Source organism: Bos taurus, chromosome 8, assembly GCF_002263795.3.
Source record: "Bos taurus isolate L1 Dominette 01449 registration number 42190680 breed Hereford chromosome 8, ARS-UCD2.0, whole genome shotgun sequence".
Lineage (NCBI taxonomy): Eukaryota > Metazoa > Chordata > Mammalia > Artiodactyla > Bovidae > Bos > Bos taurus.
Window position 1 is genome coordinate 102,049,249 of NC_037335.1, and position 22,229 is coordinate 102,071,477.

Sequence of the window (22,229 nt, forward strand, 5' to 3'; positions counted from 1 at the left end):
CAAGGCCAGAGTGTGGAGAGCAGGATGAGCTGGGGGGAAGGGGATGATGTCTGGGAGGAGGTCAGAGACAGTGGTAAGATCATGCTGGCCCTGGTGGGTTATGGGAGGGAATCTGGATTTTATTCTGAACGTGAGTGGATGGAAGTCTTGGAGAGTTTTGAGCCAGTGTGTGTATGTGTGTGTGTGACATGTTTTGAATGACATTTTTCAGAGCACATTCTGGCTGCAGTAAGGAGGACTGACCATAAGATAGCAGCAAGGAAATAGGAGGCTTTTGCGTTGAGCCAAGGGGCTGTCTCACTTCTCCCGTCCTGTAATTTACGCTAGTTGCGAAGGCACGGCTCTCCCACAGTACCTGCTTAGGTCTCAGTGAAGCAGACACGCTGCCGGAGGACTCCAGGGGCAGAGGAATCAGGTCACTGTGTCCACCTGACCCCCTGCCCTTCCTCGGAAGATTTTCATATATTCTCTTTACATTTGTTCCTCATGGGGACAGTATCTTGAGAGGGGTTATCTGGGGAATAATGTATTCAGACCCTAAGGGAAAATGCTTGCATTCCTGGATTTGTTTTAAAAACAGATGCTTCATGTTTACCCAAAAGGATTTATGGCCTGAAAATGGAGACAGGGGACAGTGTTGGGTTGGGAAACACAAAAGGGATTCAGCTCAATCACACCCTTGACCCCAGAAGCCTGGGCTCAACTCAGCAGAGTGATGACTGGCTTCCATATGTTTGAACACAGTCCTCAACTTTTCGAGTCTGCTTCCTTATTGGTAGAGATAGTGTTTGCTTGCTAACCTCACAAGGCTGACGCAGAGGGCAGTGAAATAAGAATGTGGAAGCCCTATGCACAGATGTGCTGTGGAACTCGAGGACCGTAGCTTCCCTTTTTAGAAAATTCCGGGCATATCGCTCATTGGCTGTGCATATATGCTCAAATAACACCCCAGGGAACACGTGTAGGATAGGCACGGGTGTTTTTCCTGGTCGTGTAGTTTCAAAGGAGAGAATCTGCTATGTGACAGGGTCTGGTTGACGTGCTCTTGTCCTCCCCAAACCCCACTGACTTGAGAACTGAAGTTCCCACTCTCCATCCAAGACTTTTTAGACCTTCTTGTGGGCTCTTCCTGGAGGGTTTTTGACTCAGGTCCCCAGAACAAAGGTTAGGGGAGCTGGCTGGAGTCATGGGGGGACCTGCAAACAAACAGATAATCACGCACACACACAAACAAGGCACAGTTACAGAGGCTGCACAGTGCTTGTGGGAAAGCTACATATGTAAATAAATGATTAAAACTATGAAAGTTGCTTCCATGGATGTATCTTTAAGGTATTGAGAAGGGAGTGGCTGTTCTGCCTGGGCATGGATCTAGGAAGAATTCCAAGAGGGGGTCATTTGGGCAGATTCCTGTGAGATCCTTGGAGCCCCCTGCATAGAAAGAGGGGTGTGTATATGCCGTGCAAGCCATGATGAGGAATATGAAATAGCATAGTGAGTTCCAGGATCAGTTCAGGCCAGATTGTGGAACATTGCCGTCTGAGCTGATGTTGGCTTATCTGACTGAAGGTTTTGAATTCTTTTATTCTTTTGTGCAGTGTTTAGCCGTAGGTGATGAAGCTTTTCTGAGGCCCAGTGAGCTAGAGTTGATTAAAAAAAAAAAAAAAAAAAAAAATCAGAGGGGAGCCCCTCAATGCCTAGTTGAGTGTCTTGCCTGAGGTCAGCGTTTAAATATTTACAGAAGAGATAAAGATGTGATGGTTGTCTCAGAGCTCCAGAGATGTCCTCTCCTGGATCCCTAGACCCTGTGTTAGGGACACTGCATGCCCCGTGGCATCAGTGTGCTGAGAAAGCAGTTTGCAGGATACTGCTGCATCAAGGTTCTGTGGTCCACACAAGAGCAGCTGCTGAGGGGCTTGCCTTCCCAGCTAACAAGCCCCTTGGCTGGGAAGTGGAGGGGTGGGGTCCATTCCCATTGAGTATCTTCTGTGAAATGCTACCCTTTCAGAAATTACAAAAGTATTTTTGATGGCATATGTTAAGAATGTGATTAAATTATCTGTGGTCAGGGAGACAAAGGAAGGTGCTTTTTTAATTTACTTTCCGTCACCCATGGAGTTGGGTAACATTGCCCTTGACCCCAGGCCGTGCTTCCCTCCGCCTTGTTCCAGACCCTGTTCCCAGATGTGCCATGTTCAGCTGGAGCTCGTGGATACGATGGCTTGGTTGACTTTTCATTTCCTGTATGTTCTTTTCTCTGGGGGCTAAGTCATATCCAGCCTGCACACAAGGAGACCTCATTCAGGGGAAGCACCTCCCCACCCGCAGCCTGTGATCCGACTGCCCCACAGGCCAGGAATGCAGACAGCATTCCTGACCAGGCCCTTTGCTTAGTATCATGTCATTTCTTGCCATATTCCTTAGTCTTTGCCTTCTAATTATTCCAAGGTGACATTCACATCTGCTAGGACAGGGTTTTGTTCTCTTGTCAAATCTTAAAACCAGAAAAGCAGCAGTAGCATAAGGTAACTGGAAGAAAAGCAGAAAAGGTAACTGGAAGGCTACATATTTTTTGATATTAAAGGGACATAATTGATTCAAGTGGCTTCCTGCTGAGACCTAAGAAGAAAGAAGTCCCTAAGTTTTTAACCTTTCCTTCCCTTTCTTTTCTGGTATTTGCTCTCCCCACCTCCTTTAAGCTTTTCTGTTGTGGAAAATTTTAAACAAATATGGAAGAGGAGAGAATTTTTAATGAATCTGCAAGTACCAGCTTCAATAATGATCAACTTTAGTGCATCTTGACTCTTTGTGACCCCATGGCCTGTTGTCTACCAGACTCCTCTGACTGTGGAATTCTCCAGGCAAGAAAGAATTCTGGAGTGGATAGCTATTCCCTTCTCCAGGGGATCTTCCTGATTCAGGGACTGAAACCGGGTCTCCTGCTTTGCAGTTTGTTTACTGTCTGAGCCACCAGGGAAGCCCATTACCCACCTGCTGCTGCTGCTGCTGCTAAGTCACTTCAGTCGTGTCCGACTCTGTGGGATCCCACAGACGGCAGCCCACTAGGCTCCTCTGTCCCTGGGATTCTCCAGGCAAGAACACTGGAGTGGGTTGCCATTTCCTTCTCCAATGCATGAAAGTGAAAAGTGAAATTGAAGTCGCTCAGTCGTGTCTGACTCCTAGCGACCCCATGGACTGCAGCCCACCAGGCTCCTCCGTCCATGGGATTTTCCAGGCAAGAGTACTGGAGTGGGTTGCCATTGCCTTCTCCGATTACCCACCTATCTGTCCTTAATTATTTTAAAACAAATGTTAACACCACACATTCTATCATTTAATCTATGAATACCATAGTTACATGTTACTAAAAGATGAAGACTTTGTAAAATCATCATACTTTCATTACCACACCTAATAATTCCTTCATGTCATCAAATAATTATTTGATATTAAAGTTTTCCTGAGTATCCAAAAATGTTTTAATCCTATGTTTTAATCAGGACCCATTGCAATTGTTGATAGATCTCTTGAATTTCTTTACATCTATTGGTGTTCTTTCTATCTCTTTCTCTTTTTTCTCCTTGCAGTTTATTTATTGAAAAAACTGGATCTTTAGTTCTCTTTAGTGTCACAGAGTGTAGACTCTGCTTATCTTGTCCTTATAGATTGTTTTAACATGCTCCTCGCTCCTCTGTGTTTCCTGTAAATTGATGTGGTGCTTTGTTCGGGATATAGATTCAGTTTTCTGGGAAGCATGCTTACTAGGTAATGGTGTGACTTATTCCAGGTATGTAATGTTTAATTATCTCTTTGTGATGGTTGGTTGAGTTTTCAAATGTGTCAGGTATTTAAGAGGGTTCTGGCCCTTTAATGTACACCTGGGCCCAAGCGGTGGTCTTGAGAAAGTGGGGAAATGAGAGACTGTGGCATGCTCAGAAGTTCCTTCTCTGTCCAAGTCTGATGATGCAGGTGGCTCTTAGGTTCTCCGTCCCTGAACTGTTGGTTCCTGCAGCGCTGGGAGATGAATCAACAGGATTTGGTGGAGAGTGCTGCCTGTTGTGTGTTTCTTGTGGTCATAAAAGACTCTGTTCACTTAAGAAATGTTAAGAAAGGAGAGGATCAGATTCTCCGAAAGTTTTTTTTGTATTTAAAGGTGTTTCTCGGTTTGGCCCCACCAGCCGCTTTCGCTGGTGTTCTCGAGTGTCTCAGCTCACGTGTAAGGTGATTCTTTTCTTCCCTCAGGATCTCATTTTGCCCAATGGTGGTACTCCAGCAGGCACGGCGAGTCCAGCTTCTTCATCTTCCCTTCTCAACAGACTTCAGCTTGATGATGACATGGATGGTGAGACCAGAGACCTCTTTGTCACGGTTGACGACCCCAAGAAGCATGTCTGTACGATGGAGACCTACATCACGTACAGGATCACCACCAAAGTAGGTCCCTGTGTCCTCGTCCGCCTGTGTGCACTGCTTGGAGAAGCCGTCCTGCCGCCGTGATCCCTGCCCTTTCCTTTTCCCTCGTCCGCACAACTCTGTTCACCTTTATCACAGCTATGGGTACAGCTTTTTCAGAGAGTGGATATATTCAGATTTAAAAGGGTTATATGCAAGTTTTTTCTTTTATCTTAAAATGAAGGAGAAATTGTGACTCCAGTCTTGCAAATTTAGTCATAAAAAGTAAGACACTTACTTTCTATGGGGATAGTGTTTAACATGTTAATATCTCATTACTTTCTCTCTCTCTCTCTCTCTCTTTTTTTTTTTTTTTGGCTGCACTGTGTAACATGTGGGATCTTAGTTCCCCAAACAGGGATTGAACCTGAGCCTCCTAGACTGCCACGGAAGTCCCAGAATCTCTTTACTCTTGAAATTTATGAGTCCTTGTATCAGCCTGAAGTTCTGTGATGAGACCATGATTTTAATCTGGTGTCATTAGACTTGATGTCAAAAAAGGATGGGAACTAATATCTATTGACCTTCTGCCATGTGCCACTGTTTAACTGCCTGGTCTTTTCTGCGCTGGTTGACATTTGAAAGTTCGTGCGGGTGTACATGCACATGTGCCGACATGGTTTCCCCCATCTCTTTTGCCACTTGGTAATATTCCGCAGCATCGCCAGGTGCTTCAGTGTGTATTATGTCCTCGGAGGTCCTAGGTTGATACATGTATTCCCATGAGTCATTTCTAGCTACTCATTTTTTTTTCCCCTTGTTGTTGTTCAGTCGCTAAGTCGTGTCTGACTCTTTGCGACCCCATGGACTGTAGCCAGCCAAGCTCCTCTGTCCATGGGGTTTCCCAGGCAAGAATACTGGAGTGGGTTGCCATTTCCTTCTCCGGGGAATCTTCCTGACCCAGGGATCGAACCTGCATTTCCTACATTGCAGGTGTGTTCTTTACCACTGAGCCACCAGGGAAGCCTTAGAAAAACCAGAACTTTGACTATATTTACCTTTGTTGGCATTTTTCACCCTGGGGTCAACTTATTTTTTAGCCTGTAGTCAGTGAAATGCAAAACCTGGTTTTCTTGCATTTGTGCTCTAAACAGCTGAATGACAAGGTGACCACCTTGCTGGCACAGCAGCGCTCGCCTGTCTTGACGAGTCCCCGCCCCTTCTGTCCTCCGCCTGCACTGTGCCTCCCTGTCATCAGGCTCTCAGGCTGACGCGGTCCTGCAGCTCACCACGCTCTCCTCTGCCTCCTCTCTGCCCTCCCTTGGCCCCTTTCTCTGTGGTGCTCTTACTTCTGCCTCTTTTCCTGGGGTTATTTTATTTTCTCTTAAGTCAGGATTATCTCAGAATGATCTCTTCCAAGTTCCAATCCCACATTTTCCCTTGGCTTCAAGGACAACACCTCAAGGCTGAACTTGTTGCAAGGTTTGGTTTTTACTTCTTACTGTGAATTCCACTTCTGACCTCAAATCAGAGTCCTTTTCTTCTCCTGTGTCAAATAGTGACACCAGGTTTAATACCTTGGTGATTCATCTGGAGCCTTCTTTCTGAGTGTTATATAAAAAGGATGCTTAGGGATATGTGAAAAGGAGAAAAGGATGGATGTATCCATCTGAATGCAGAGTTCCAAAGAATAGCAAAGAGAGATAAGATAGCCTTCCTCAGTGATCAATGCAAAGAAATAGAAGAAAACAATAGAATGGGAAAGATCAGAGATCTCTTCAAGAAAATTAGAGATACCAAGGGAACATTTCATGCAGAAGATAGGCACAATAAAGGACAGAAACAGCATTGTCCTAACAGCAGAAGATATTAAGAAGAGGTGGCAAGAATACACAGAAAAACAGTACAAAAAAGATCTTCACGACCCAGATAATCACGATGGTGTGATCACTCACCTAGAGCTGGACATCCTGGAATGTGAAGTCAAGTGGGCCTTAGGAAGCATCACTACGAACAAAGCTAGTGAAGGTGATGGAATTCCAGTTGAGCTATTTCAAATCCTAAAAGATGATGCTGTGAAAGTGCTGCACTCAATATGCCAGCAAATTTAGAAAACTCAGCAGTGGCCACAGGACTAGAAAAGTTCAGTTTTCATTCCAATCCCAAAGAAAGGCAATGCCAAAGAATGCTCAAACTACTGCACAATTGCACTCATCTCACATGCTGGCAAAAAAGAAAGAAAGAGGGAAGGAAGGGAAAGAAGGGAAGGAAGGGAAGAAAGAAAGAAAGAAAGTGAAGTCACTCAGTTGTGTCCAACGTTTTGCAACCTCATGGACTGTAGCATACCAGGCTCCTCTGTCCATGAGATTTTCCAGGCAAGAGTATTGGAGTGGGTTGCCATTTCCTTCTCCAGGGGAACTTCCCAACCTAGGGATCGAACCCAGGTCTCCTGCATTGCAGGCAGATGCATTACTGTCTGAGCCACCAGGGAAGGCCACATGCTGTTAAAGTAATGCTCAAAATTCTCCAAGATAGGCTTCAACAGTACGTGAACTGAGAACTTCCAGATGTTCAAGCTGGATTTAGAAAAGGCAGAGGAACCAGAGATCAAATTGCCAACATCCCTTGGGTCATAGAAAAAGCAGGAGAATTCAAAAACAAATTTACTTCTGCTTCATTGACTATGCCATTGACTTTGTAGATCACAACAAACTGGAAAATTCTTAAAGAGATGGAAAACCAGACCACCATACCTGCCTTCTGAGAAACCTGTATGTATGTCAAGTAGCAACAGTTAGAACTGGACATGGAACAACGGACTGGTTCCAAATTGGGAAAGGAGTATATCAAGGCTGTATATTGTCAACCTGCTTGTTTATGCAGAGTACATCATGCAAAATGCCGGGCTGGATGAAGTACAAGCTGGAATCAAAATTTCAGAGAGAAATATCAATAACCTCAGATATGTAGATGACACCACCCTTATGGCAGAAAACGAAGAGAAACTAAAGAGCCTCTTGATGAAAGTGAAAGAAGAGAATAAAAAAGCTGGCTTAAAACTCAACATTTAGAAAGATTATGCTAAGATCATGGCATCTGGTCCCATCACTTTATGGCAAATAGATGGGGAAACAATAACAGTAACAGACTTTATTTTCTTGGGCTCCCAAATTACTGCAGATGGTGACTGCAACCGTGAAATTAAAAGATGCTTGCTCCTCTGAAGAAAGGCTATGACCAACCTAGACAGCATTTTAAAAAGCAGGGATTACTTTGCCGAGAAAGGTCCATCTAGTCAAAGCTATGGTTTTTCCAGTAGTCGTGTATGGATGTGAGAGTTGGACCATAAAGAAGGCTGAGTGCTGAAGAATTGATGCTTTTGAACTGTGGTGCTGGAAAAGACTCTTGAGAGTCCCTTGGGCTGCAAGGAGATCCAACCAGTCAATCGTTAAGGAAATCAGTCCTGAATATTCATTGCAAGGACTGATGCTGAAGCTTTAGTACTTTGGCCACCTGATGTGAACAACTGACTCATTGGAAAAGACCCTGATGCTGGGAAATATTGAGGGCAGGAGGAGAAGTGGACAACAGAGGATAAGATAGTTGGATGGCATCATCAACTCGATGGACGTGAGTTTTCGCAAGCTCTGGAGTTGGTGATAGACAGGGAGGCCTGGCGTGCTACAGTCCATGGGGTTGCAAAGAGTCAGACATGATTGAGTGACTGAACTGAATGAACTGAGGGATATTTGTGGATGAGAGAGGACAGATGGGAACACGGGTTCCCAAACACCTGCTCTTGTCCAGGACCCCCACTCCTGGTGAGATTATCAAGCAGAATTAATGGTCCGAGGATGAGGTTGTACAAATACTTTATTGCTTTGACTCCCAGGCCTAGTTCAGATTTCTGATGACAAAAACTGGCCAAAGTACAGAGTTGCTTTTCCTGAGCTCAGATGAACCTATGGCTGGGAGACAATGCAGGCAAAGTGTTCCCCACCCAGGTCTAAGTCATGGGTATCTTATCTCTCCATTTGTGGAGAGCAGCCTTCTCAGGGCTGGCAGATCCTAGCAGTTTTCTCTACAACTTCTAGAAGATAACATCATAATATAGAGAATTACTGAGCATTTCCCACATGCTGTACTTTTTTTTTTTTTTTTTGCAGTCAGAACCCTTCAAATTTTATATAACTAATATGTACCCATTACAGAGAAATTAAGAAACTCAAGTAAGTTAAAACAATAAAATAAAAAAAACACAAGCTCACCAGCAAGAAATAATGATTTAGAATTCTCTGAACTATTTGTCTCTATCCATTCACAAAAATGAGTATTTTGCTAGTGGCCAATTCACTTAATATGTTGCAAATGTCTTTCTCTGCTAGTAAATGCCAGTGAGCACACTTTTATGCTATCATTTCTAAGAGTGCAGCAGTATCCCATTCTGTGGATGAGCTGTCATTTATTTTGTGCAAAGTGCTTTAAATATATCACCCATTAATCCTTACAAAGTAGGTACTGATAGTATTCTTACTTTTGCAAATGAGGAACCTAAGACACAGCAATAATTGAGAAAATTGCTCAAAGACATGGAGCTAACATGTGTTGAAACTTAAACCCAGATCTGTCTTGTGCTGTGCTTTCAAAAAGCATGATTTTCCAGAAAGTCCCACCCCCACTCCCCCAACACTGTGGTGTCTACTACCATGGTCTGACTGTTGAAACTGATGATAAATTGAAAGTAGACTGGGTGTTAGAAGTAGAGAGGCGCCTTCTGCTCCCTTTAGAAGCCATCCTCTTCTTGACTTTTATCCCATCACCAGATAGTCATCACTAAAGCTTTTTTGTTGTTCAGTTGCTAAGTCGTGGCCTACTCTTTGCGACTCCATAGACTGCAGCAGGCCAAGCTCCTTGTCCTTCACGATCTCCCAGAGTTTGCTCAAATTCATGTCCATGGAGTTGGTGATGCTATCCAACCATCTTATCCTCTCTCACCCCCTTTTCCTTTTGCCTTCAATCTTTCCCAGCATCAGGGTCTTTTCCAATGAACTGGCTCTTCCCATCAGGTGGGCCAAAGTATTGGAGCTTCAGCATCAGTCCTTTCAATGAATATTCAGGACTGATTTCCTTTAGGATTGACTAGTTTGATCTCTTTGCAGTCCAAGGGACTCTCAAGAGTCTTCTCCAGCACCACAATTCAGAAACTTCAGTTCTTTGGCACTCAACCTTCTTTATGGTCCAGCTCTCACATCTGCACATGACTATTGGAAAAACCGTAACTTTGATTATACGGACCTTTGTCAGCAAAGTGTTGTCTCTGCTTTTTAATACGCTGTCTAGGTTTGTTATAACTTTCCTTTCAAAGAGCAAGCGTCTTTTAATTTCATGGCTACAGTCACAATATGCAGTGATTTTGGAGCCCAAGGCTTATGCCCCAATTAATTCCTCTCTTCAAATGCCTCAGTGGTCAAAAGAGGCTAAATGCTGCTGAGGTCAAGTTATATATAAGGATTACAAAGTGAATGTTAGATTTAACGACAAGAAGGCTGTTGATGACTAAGGTGAGAGCAGTTTCACTGCAGTGGTGGTACAGCACCCCGTTTGGCAATGAAAGTCAACGAGAGAAAGAACAACGGCTGTAGTGGGGTTGTGGCTTTGATAGGAGAGGCATTTTGTTAGGATGGAAGACACTTGTATAAGTGCCACGTGGCCAATGTTGGTAGAGAAGAACTGGGTCAGAGGTTGGAGGTAAGGATGGAAGCCACTGAGGAGGGGAGAGAGTCCTGAGCAGAACTGGGGGAAGGAACAGCCTCCATTGAGGGAGCCTACTTTTCCCATTGTTTCTGGAGGAAAAAGGAAAGTAGGAGTTTTTTTGTGGCAGGAAGTTGAGGGATTTTTTGCTTATATCTTCAGTTTTCCCATGAAGAGATAACCAAGTCTTTACAAAGAGTGAAGGGGGAGGTTTTGAAGTGGGGCTTAGAAGCTTTCAAAACTGCATTAACTCAGGAAAAATGGGGAAGAGACTTGACTAAGGAAGTATCCAGAGATTGCTTGGCAGTGTTGCGGGTCCAGTTGTAGAATTCATGGTTTCCGTGTGTTTCCCTGATTTTGTTTTTCCTTCAGACAGTGCCTAAGTCTGGAAAAGCAGGCAGTAGGTGGTTGCATTTTTGCCAGAGCTGCTTAAATGATGGGCTTCCCAGATGGCGCTAGTGGCAAAGAACCTGCCTGCCAGTGCAGGAGACATGAGAGACGCGTGCTCTATCCCTTGGTTGGGAAGATCCCCTGGAGGAGGGTATGGCAACCCACTCCAGTATTCTTGCCTGGAGAATCCCGTGGATGGAGGAGCCTGGAGGGCACAGTCCACAGGGTCCCAAAGAGTCAGACAGGACTGAATCGACTTAGCACGCACGCACTCGTGAATGACAGCTTGGAAGGGGTGTTTAGGGTATCAGCAGGTCAGAGGTTGAAGTGATTCATCGTGGAACTGATGGCTGAATAAGGAAGAAAGTGAAGACAGGAGTGGATGGATTGTCAGGAACTGTAGATCCCGAGGCTGAATAAACAAGGGTCCTGGGAAATGGAAGAGTCTGTACTGTAGGAGGTGCCAGTTAGTATGGGAGATACCTGAATTTCAGCATGATGGCAACATCTGTGGAGCGGCCGTGGGCATGGGGTAAGGCGCTGTTGGCTTGGAGGTGAGTGTTGTGTGTGGGAACACCTGGGTCTTGAGGGCAGCCCGGTTACGAAGCCTGAGAGCCTGGTGCTGTCAGGGAGTCAGCAGAAGGGCCGGTGTGTCAGCGGGTGACAGTGTGAGGAGAGGCAGAGAGGTCTGTGTCCTGATGGCAGGGGCCTCGCTAGGACTTTCGGGGGCCGTGGCAGAGTGGGAGGAGTGAGCTGGCTGTCACCAGTGGCTCTCGGTCTTGCTCACAGAGGTTTGTGAGATGTGAGAACGCCTGCAGCTTTCCACCTGACGGCACAACAAGGTGGAGGGCGGGGTATATTCTCAGGGGAGAGCCAGCTTTCAGGATTCGAGCAGGTCGGGGAACTGCAGGACGTTGTTACTTAAGGAACAGGAGTCCCAGGGAACCAGGTGGGAAGATCTGAGGAGGAGGTAGATGGAAGCTCAGAGGGAGTCAGCCAGAAGCCTCTTCAGGTATCGTTTCAGGTGTGCTGAGCGCCTCGGGGCTTTGAAGCAGAATGAGATGCTGCTGCTGCTGCTAAGACACTTCAGTCATGTCCGACTCTGTGTGACCCCATAGATGGCAGCCCACCAGGCTTTGCCATCCCTGGGATTCTCCAGGCAAGAACACTGGAGTGGGTTGCCATTTCCTTCTCCAGTGCATGAAAGTGAAAAGTGAAAATGAAGTCTCTCAGTCGTGTCCGACTCCCAGCGACCCCATGGACTGCAGCCCACCAGGCCCCTCCGTCCATAGGATTTTCCAGGCAAGAGTACTGGAGTGGGGTGCCATTGCCTTCTCTGAGAATGAGAGGAGCTGGCTACCATTTGATAAGGGAAGAGGTCCTTTCTACAGGGAGGGAGTTGCTTAGGCTTCTTAGGATTCAGCTGTGGCCTAGATAGATGGCATTTATTACAAAAGACTGAATCTCTCTAGAGTGAAAGGACTGTAAATTTTGAATTTAATGAAAAGTCTTGGGAGAAGCTTCAGTCCACAGTCACTGGGCCCATCAGCCCCTAGGGAATAAAGAGGCGTTCTTCTGTGGGAAGGTGAGGCCCGGGGGACTGGGTGAGCTCCTGGGTGGTTGATTTTACTGTGGCTCTGTGCTGTAGTCTTCCAGAGTGTTAACAAAACGGGGTGGAGATGCTTAAGAATGACCAAGGAGATACTCGTAGGGTGCAACGGTGAAAGTGGATATTCTTCGTTACCACTCCTGTGCTCAGTTGCCTATTTGTAGATCTGACTTTAGGTGTGTACACATGATCTGGTGGTCTTTGTGGAACATTCTAGACTGTGGAACACAGTAAGGTGTGAAGTGGTTGCCTCTCATCATGGGATTGTGGGTGTACACTTCCTTTTTTATTGTTTTGTTGACTACAGATACTAGAAAATAGACATAAACACTTGTTAGTACTTTATTTTTCTTTCTGAGTTAGACCCTGAATTTCAGAGAGGAAAATTTTATTACAGACTCAGAGTTGGGGTTTTATTGACCTGCATCTTTTACGAGCACTACGTGTCTTACAACAGACTAGATTTCCCTCCAGAAATTCACAGTAATGTCTGTGGCCCAGTTTTAACAAGCATGCAGAATTCCAAGGTGAGTGCGTGTTGCTAGCCTCGTTCTCAGCTCTACTTTTTATTTCTGTCCTTATTTTTCCTCTATCTTGCTCACCTACTTCTAATTTATGTCACTTGATCATATTCCAAGTATCACTATATCTTTTCTAGAACAAGTGGTAAAAAGTAAAATAAATTTTGGGTCAGCAATTGTGAGCATCCTTTCTGTTTTATGATGATTTTTTTTTTAATGTTACTGCTTTCCAAAGCATCAAACAAGTTTCACTGATTTCTTAAGTCCTCTGTCCTTAAATGAGTTATTTTTTTAAATGAGCAGGTTTTTTGTAACTATTAAAAGTATTATAGGAGAATATTAGAAAGTTTGGAAGTAAAGTTGAATGTAAAGTAGATAGTTGTCATTATCAGTTCTAGATTTTTCTTCTAACTTTTTATGTCCAAAATTTTAATACCAATGAAATCATACACAATTTTGTATCCTGCTTTTTCAGAGAAGGCAATGGCACCCCACTCCAGTACTCTTGCCTGGAAAATCCCATGGACGGAGGAGCCTGGTAGGCTGCGGTCCATGGGGTCACTAAGAGTCGGACACGACTGAGAGACTTCACTTTCACTTTTCACTTTCATGCATTGGAGAAGGAAATGGCAACCCACTCCAGTGTTCTTGCCTGGAGAATCCCAGGGATGGGGGAGCCTAGTGGGCTGCTGTCTGTGGGGTCGCACAGAGTCCGACACGACTGAAGCGACTTAGCAGCAGCAGCAGCAGCATTGGAGAAGGAAATGGCAACCCACTCCAGTGTTCTTGCCTGGAGAACCCCAGGGACGGGGAGGCTGGTGGGCTGCCGTCTATGGGGTCGCATAGAGTCGGACACGACTGAAATGACTTAGCATCCTGCTTTTTTCCTTAAAACTATATTGAAACATTTTTGTTGTTAAAAACGTCTTGTAGGCATGATTACTGATAACCGTAGAATAATTATACCATAATTTCCTTGACCATTTTTTTTATTGTTGGATGTTTAGTTTCTTTGAATTTATTTTAAATAATATTGCAGTGAACATCATTATACAAATATCTTTGCCACAATTTTAAAAAGTATTTTCTAATGATAGAGCCCTAGACATAGAATAGTAGCAGTTAAAGACAAATATATAAAGGGCTTCCCAGGTGGCACGTGGTGAAGAATTTGTCTGCCAATACGGGAGACTCAGGGGATGCGGGTTCAGTTCCTGGGTGAGGAAGATCCCCTGGAGAAGGAATGGCAACCTGCTCCAGTATTCTTGCCTGGAAAATTCCATGGACAGAGGAGCCTGATGGGCTATACAGTCCATGGGTTTGCAAAGGGTCCGACATGACTGAGTGACTGAACACACACACACGCACACACACATAAGCCACAAATAAAGGAGATAATTAAGATAATTTTGAAAAGCTTACAATGAGGGCAGCCTTCTTACCAGTGACACTAAAAGTAGTAACCCTACAGGGGGAAAAATGGATAAATTTGACTGTTTAATGATTTTAAAAATTCTGTGTAATAAAAGCTATTTGGCAATCATGATAGTTGCCTGCTGCAATCATGATAGGTATTTGGTTTAATTATGGTATATCCATGTGGATTAAAGATGATTATATAGATCTGAACTTGTTGATATAGAAAGATATCCGATGTATTAAAGAGAGAGAAAATATGAGTGACTATGCATAGAAAAAAACATGGAAACCATAATATAATTGCATTTTTTCTCTGTTTAGAGGGATTATGGTTTTTATTTTATATTTAATTTTCCTGAAGTTTAAAAATAAATATGTCTAGTCTAAATAAGAAGGAAAAACAAACAAAAAAACAAAAGCAATTGCCTGAAAGTAAAATTGGTTACAGCAGAAATAAAACTTGTGTTTCATCATACATACTACTTTTTGTGGTTATCAAAGATTGATTTCAAAGAGTAGAAATGTTGCATAGACTATAATTCAGTGAAATGGTTTTGCAAACTATAATAAAGAGGAGCAACCAGTTGATATCATTTAACATTTAGGAGGGCAGAAAGCAGAGCCCTTTTACCAGTTCTGTTTACAATGAAAAGGAGTTGCATTAATTTGTCATCTTTAAAAATCTACTTCTCATGAGCCCATAATCATTGGCAAGTCCCCAGACAGAGTCTGTTGGGGGCACTCTGCAGGGGCTTGAAGATCTTCCATTCCAACTGCCTTCCTACCTTTGAGGGAACCGCGCCTCTGGGAGTCTTGGTGGCGTCCTGAGATGCTGGGACTGCTCGTGCCCTGCTTCTGGTGCAGTGCCGGGCTTTGCTGTTATCATTCTTGTTGTTCAGTTGCTCAGTTGTGTCCGACTCTGTGACCCCGTGGACTGAAGCACACCAGGCTCCTCTATCCTCCACTGTCTCCTCAAGTTTGTTCAAACTCACGTCCTTTGAGTCGGTGGTGCTATCCAATCGTCTTGTCCTCTGCTGCTCCCTTCTCCTGTTGCCTTCAATTTTTCCCAGCCTCTAGGGGGCTTCCCTGGTGGCTCAGAGTTTAAAGCGTCTGCCTCCAACCTGGGAGACCCAGGTTCAATCCCTGGGTCGGGAAGATCCCCTGGAGAAGGAAATGGTAACCCACTCCAGTATTCTTGCCTGGAAAATTCCATGGACAGAGGAGCCTGGCGGGCTACAGTCCACGGGGTCGCAAAGAGTCGGACACGACTGAGCAACTTCACATCACTTCACTTTTGTAGCATCAGGGTTTTTTTCCAGTGAGTTGGCTCTTTGCATCAAGTAGCCAAAGTGCCAGGCTACTGCCCATGTTTCTGTCACCCTTGTGCCTAAAGATTCATAAATAGTGATTTCGATTTAAGTTTTTTCCTTCTCCCCCCTCTCTCTCTCTCTAGTTCTACAACACTGATTCCTCTGGGGAGTCTTCTAATAAATCATAAATGCCTAATTAAACAAACGTGCCCATGTCTCCCGCTCCTGCCTCTGCTTCACAGGGGAAGGTTGTGTTTCACGGGCATATGCTGTTGTGCAGAACTTTGACAAGGGGAAAAGAGGCAGAAAAAGTTGGGGTTTTGTCCAAGATCGAGTCCTTTGACTTCACAGTTTTGCTCAGTCTGTGAGCCTGGCTTCTGGGGAGGATGAAATCATAATTTTTGATGCCAGAGCTGTTCAGTGGCTGCTTCTGTGATGGATGACTCTTGTTTATGTGTTTTTAAGGTTTTCTTGGTTCCATGGATTAAAACAGACTTTTGATGTGAAAGAGTTCAATAAGTTTATAAAAGATAGCTTGAGCCATTTTTATTTTGTGCTTTAAATTCTGAGAACTATGACTGTCATATAGTCGGTACCCTCACAGGGAAAAGTGGTGTATCTGAGACATAATTTTGGTTTGGACTAATTAATGAATGAAAATCTTGCTTTGGTATAAATTTATTTTATTTAGTATTGGTTTTTATTGTTAAGTGTTGAAATCACATTTCAGAAAACTTATATTCAGGGAAGGGGATGTGATTAATATTTTTTCTGCCAAAAAATGATATTTTAGTATTATTTCCTTCTAGAGTAACAAAAAATCATCTAAAATGCAGTATAGTTTCAGGCTTATGGTCCTGGCAGGATATGGCAGAGTAGGCGAAACCTTTTCTATTTTCATCTAATCTGGTTCCTAAATGAGCAGGTAATCTGTTATCTCTACTTTTTGTTTTTCCTCTGCCTTTGACAAAACCTGTCAGCATATTTAGCAAAAGGTGGAAACATTTTTTTTAAAAACAGAGTCACAGATTTGGATTCTCAGCGGAATTACTCTGTGTGTGTGTTATTCGCTTCAGTTGTGTCCGACTCTTTGCGACCCCGTGGACTGTAGCCCTCCAGGCTCCTCTGTCCATGGAATTCTCCAGGCAAGAATACTGGAGTGAGTTGCCATTTTCTTCTCCAGGGATCTACTAAAAGAAAATTTCAAAGTTAAGCTTGGAGAAGATGAATCAAATGTTTTCTGAACACAGTTCTGGGGGATAGTTCCAATTCCTGAAGGAGGGGAATGAAATCTCAACATTTTCCTTATAGATCCTTGAAATGTTTAACTGGACCCCACGCCTAGACTCGTCATTCCATCCTGGTAAACCCTGCCATGTGGCTGGCGTGTTTGGTGGAAGGAAAGTGTGTTCTTGCCCAGTTAGGTTATCCAGAAAGAGCTTTTTTCCTTCCCTTCTGCCAAGACAGCTGCTCTTTCCTTACCCTGATTTTGTTCTGCTCTTCTCATTTGCAGAGTACTCGGGTGGAGTTTGACCTGCCAGAATATTCTGTCCGTCGAAGATACCAGGATTTTGACTGGTTGAGGAACAAACTGGAAGAATCCCAGCCCACTCATCTCATTCCCGTAGGTACTAAGTCAGTACAGCTTGTTACTCACTTTTCCTTCTTTCTCTTTCCTGACAGTGTTCACTCTCACCCCTCAAATTATGGGCAATCACTGCCTTACGTTTGCTACCAGATCTACCCAGCAACTGTTCATTTTGTGGATGCTGTATAATTAGTTCATATTTTGGGTTTTGACTTCTGATCTGCTATACAGTATGCTGGTTTCTTGGATGGGGTGGGGTAGATTTTCATATTCCTTGTGAGAAGGAGATTGATTTTTTTCAGGTATGAAGAGTCCTAGTTCTCCTTTGCTGCCTCCTCAAAGGCTGGCTGTCACACCCTCCCTAGATACAGTTCTGAGGTTTGGAGAGCTGCCACCAGGTGGAGAGAGATGCCTCAGATTACAGCTGGCCGGGTTTTCTTTAGACATGGGTAATTCAGGGAGCAGGGATCTAGCGCACAATCCATCAACCATAGCTTTTCCTTTCAAAGAACAAACCCAAAGCCACCTAGCTCTATTTATTGAAGAAACATACTACTCATCCGTTACTTTAGTTGCACATTAAAAAAAAAAACTAGAGCAAATAAAATTTAAAAGACTACTTAAAATCAGCATACATGTGGAGTACTTCTCTGATTACTTTCTATTTGAAGTATAAATGACTATTTAGATCCTAGATGTTTCTTGAGCTTTGGGGCTTTAGGGAAATTTGGGTCATGAAACACTTTAGCAGGGCTTTATCTTTCAGTAAAAACCTCGGCTGGGTAACTGCTCAGCACTGCCTACTGCGTCTTCCAGTCATCCCCTCGTGGTTGGAACAGGCTGACTATGCTGGGAACACTACAGCAGTTTTCTTAATTTTCTTTTTTTTTTCTTTGTTGGGCCAGATCAAATTCTTTTTATTTTATTTTATTTTATTTTTAAACTTTACATAATTGTATTAGTTTTGCCAAATATCAAAATGAATCCATCCCAGGTATACATGTGCTCCCCATCCTGAACCCTCCTCCCTCCTCCCTCCCCATACCATCCCTCTGGGTCGTCCCAGTGCACTAGCCCCAAGCATCCAGTATCGTGCATTGAACCTGGACTGGCATCTTGTTTCAAGTGGCCATGTTGCTAGTGCTGTGATGAGAATGAACCCCACCCCCCACCCCCTACTCCCTACTCCCGTTCCCTCTGCTCTCGAGGCCTAAAGTTTTCCTTTTCCTTCTTCTGATCACTTAAAGACATGCCAAAAGAAAAAAAGAAAAGCCAATAGTTTGTAAGCAGTTGAAACTATCCCTTAAAAATATTAATTTGGCAAAATTGGCGGCTAGTGAATTTTTTTTTTAAAATAGACTTTTATTTTAGAACAGTTTTAGACTTACAGAATTATTGAGGAGACAGTACAGTGACTTCTCATAGGCCTCACAGCCAGTCTGGCTTACTATTAACATTTTCTACTAGCACGGCGCGTTTGCCACAAATAACGAACCACTTTACGTTTAGTCGTCGTTTCCTTAGTCCCAGGCTGTTCTTGGTTGTGACGGTTCTCAGGCTTTCCTGGTTTGGGATGACCTGGATAGCTTTGAGTACTGGTCAGGCTTTTTGTGGAATGTCCCTCCGTTGAGATTTGTCTGGTGTTTTGCTTGCAGTTAGCCAGGCGTGATGTGTTTTGTGGAGGAAAAGCACAGAGGTTAAGTACAATCCCCATTACATCATGTCAAGGGTACATACTATCATGAACGGTATTTATCACTGTGGATGTTAATCTTATTCACCTGATTTGAGGTATTGCTTGTCAGATTTTTCCACTGTGCAGTTACTCTTTTATTTCTCTCCTTCTCTGTACTGTATTGGAAGAAAGTTGCTCTTTATGTGTAGTTCATACTATGCATAAGGGGAATTAATGCGCCACCTCCTGGCAACTAGGCGAATTTGAAGTTCCGCCCTTAAAGACCAAAGTTAGACAGCGACACCTGCTGGTAAAACATAGGAGCCTCTTGTGCAGACACAAGCCAGAATCAGGAGACTGGAGTCTTCTAGAATGCCCAAGGTGAATTTTTAAGTCTGTATCTTTAACCAGTATCTTTAAGTCTGTTTTCCTTTGGTCTGGGTGGAAGCATCGAGTAGAAGGTACTTTTGAAGCATGTAAAGATTTAAATTTCTTCGTAAATTCTTAGTGCATATCTGGGGAGGAGAGAGAGTCAATGTAGGTGAGCATCTCTGACTTAAACATAAAAGTCAGACTGGAAACAAACCATTTTTCCCCCCAGAAGTTCACTTTACAGCAGCTTTTCTAGGAGGTGATTGTCTGTTATTAATAATCAACTTTGCGTTGGTCCTTTTACCGCCCTTGGGAAGGTGAGGGATTATGACATAGACAGATTCCTATCCAGGAGAGTTTCTTATCAGAGGGAGACCCAGTAAACATACAGCATAATTATTGTTTAAATTTTCATTTCTTTTTTTTTTTTAAGAAAAGCTTTATTGAGATCTGATTAATATACCATACAATTTACCTATTTGAAAATACAAGTCAAGAGCTTTTAGTGTATTCATAGAGCCATCAGCAGATCAGTTTTAGAACCCTTTCATCATCCCTAAAGGAAACCTCTTAATCCTTGCCTGTTAATTCAAAACCCTGTCTTCCCCATTGCCTGGCGACCACTGCTCTATGTTCTGTCTCTATAGGTGTGCCTATTACTGGACATTTGATATAAGGAGAATCATACACAGTGGTCTTTTGTGAGGTTTTTTTTTTTTCATAGCATAATGTTTTCAGTGTTCATTCATGTTCTGGCACGCGTCAGTCAGTGCTTTGTTTTTGTTGTCAGATGAGCGTCCCTTCTATGGATGTATCACGTTTTCCCTGTTCGCTGCCTTTGATGCACAGTTGGGTTGTTTCCACTTTTTGGCTGCTGTGAGTGATGCTGCTGTGAACGTTTATGTGTAAGTCATTGTGTGGGTCTGTTTTCATTTTTCTTGGGTGTATACCTAAGACTATAATTGCTGAATCACGTTTAACTGTGTATTTAACCTTTTGAGGAACTGCCAGGCTGTTTTCCAAAGTGGCTGCTTCATTTTATGTTCATGCCAGTAGTGTATGAGGGTTCTGTTTCCTCCACATCTGCATCAACCCTGGTTATAACCTTTCTTTTTGATAACAGCCACCCTAGTGGGGATGGATTGGTATCTCTTTGTGGTTTTGATTTGCATTTCCCTGACAGCTAACATGCAACCATCTCATCCTTGTTCGCTCCCTTCTTCTTCTACCTCAGTCTTTCCCAGCATTTCCCAGTTTCCAGCATTTTCCCAGTCTTTTCCCAGTGAGTTGTCTCTTTGCATCAAGAGGCCAAAGTTTTGGAGCTTCAGCATGAGTCCTTCCAATGAATAGTCAGGGTTGATTTCCTTCAGGATTGGCTGCTTTGCTCCTTGCCGTCCAAGCGACTCCCAAGAATCTTCTCCAGCGCCAGGTTGTCCTTTTATTACTGCATTTAAATGGTTCTTCATATAATCTGGATACTAGTCCCTTCTCAGATATATGATTTGCAAAAACTTTCTCCCATTTAATGACTTGTCTCTTTATTTTCTTGACAGTGTCCTGTGAAGCACAGAGTTTAGATTTAATGAAGTCCAGTTTGCCTATTTTACTGTGTGTGTGCTTCTGGTGTTTTAGCTAAGAGACCATTGCCTTATCCCAGATCATAGAGATTCACATCTATGTTGCTCGCTGAAATTTTTATAATTTTAGCTCTTATATTTAGGTCTTTAACCTATTTTGAGTTTGTTTTTGTACGGTTAGTTTTCATTATCCAGTTAGTGAAGCTGGATATCTTCCTGTGACTTTACTGGAGGTTGGCATTTCTTTTATGAATTGCTTCTTCATTTAAACATTTTTACTCATTGTTTTGTGAATACTCTGTATATCTGCAAAGGACATTGACCCAGTTGAGAATATCTATTTTTTTCTTAGTTACCTTTTTCCTTCAACTTGACTCTGTAATAGATAATATCCCTTCCCTCCCAGCCAAGGTAATTTTTCCCATACAGTTTCTGGCTTTGAAGCTTGTTTCTAACCTAGGATGTTAAAAAAAAAAAAAGTTATCTCTTTTCTTCTATTACTTTTATGTCCTTATGTTTAGTGCTTAAAGCTAGAGTGTATTTTGGTGTGAGATGGGAAGATCTTATTTTTTTCAGATGGTGAGTTGCCCCACAGCCACTTAGGAGTAGTCAGTCACCTATATCATAGCTCGTGTGTTAGACTCTGTCATGCCTTAGATTTGTATAGTCTTGGGCTGTTTCTGAACCTTCTGGTTCATCGATCTCTTTAGTGTGGTATCCCTGCTACACTATTGAATGTAATAGTGTAACAGAATGTACTTATATACTTATTACATAAGTTTACAGAATGTATCAGCATCTGGTTGGATCTACCCACAGTATTCTTTGTTTTCCAAGTTTTTATGGCTATTTGCACATGCTTTATTTTTCAAGTGAACTTTAGAACTTCAGTGAATCAGCTGGAAAACTGGGAATGATGGTGGAGAAATGGAATTTTTGCTTTTTCTTTTTGACAATTTTAGTCGGCTATGGTTAAAACTTTGTGAGAATTCCTGAGCTCTCAGAGCCTATTGCTTATGTTAGGAGCACGGAGATCAAGTTCCCACTTTTTGGAGGGCTTCGCTGGAGCCATGTGAAATGGTAGATAAACAGCCAGCCAGACTGTGGTTCTTGGGGGCCCCCAAGTTTGCTTCTTCCCGTTGGCTGCCCTGAGGCTTGTGCTGTTTTCAGCCCCAGTGGCTCTGAACTTGGTAGCTTCTGGGGCTCTCCCAGGGAAAGTCAACCGCTTACTTCCTAAGTCGACTGTTGCTTTGCCTGAATCACAGGATGGTTAATGGTGATGGGTTTTTCTCTCAACCCAATCTTTTCTGCTTTGTGTCTTTAACAAATTCTGTCCTATTAACAGTACCATTATGTTCTCTAGTGCTGCAAAAAATTTTTCTCTTTTTATATCGCTTTGCTTTTCTGGAATTTGAAAAGCAGAAAGAATCAGATGTTTTTCAAGCGGCACCCTAAAGCTAGAGTTGTGCTGGATGTGTATTTTGTCATCTCGTGATGGCAGTTCCACTTTCATGCCTTGGAGAGGGAAATGGCACCCCACTCCAGTGTTCTTGCCTGGAGAATCCCATGGACGGAGAAGCCTGGTAGGCTGCAGTCCATGGGGTCGCTGAGGGTCGGACACGACT

The 22,229-nt window shown here is 43.3% G+C and overlaps 1 protein-coding gene across 1 annotated transcript in view; it reads left to right on the forward strand.

Annotated features, from left to right (window-relative positions):
* Positions 1 to 22,229, forward strand: part of SNX30 (sorting nexin family member 30) — a 104,216-nt gene that overhangs the window by 44,673 nt on the left and 37,314 nt on the right. The window contains exons 2-3 of the mRNA NM_001206738.1: positions 4,243 to 4,434; positions 16,906 to 17,016. Of these exons, the coding sequence (NP_001193667.1) occupies positions 4,243 to 4,434; positions 16,906 to 17,016 (303 nt within the window). The remainder of the gene's footprint in view (positions 1 to 4,242; positions 4,435 to 16,905; positions 17,017 to 22,229) is intronic.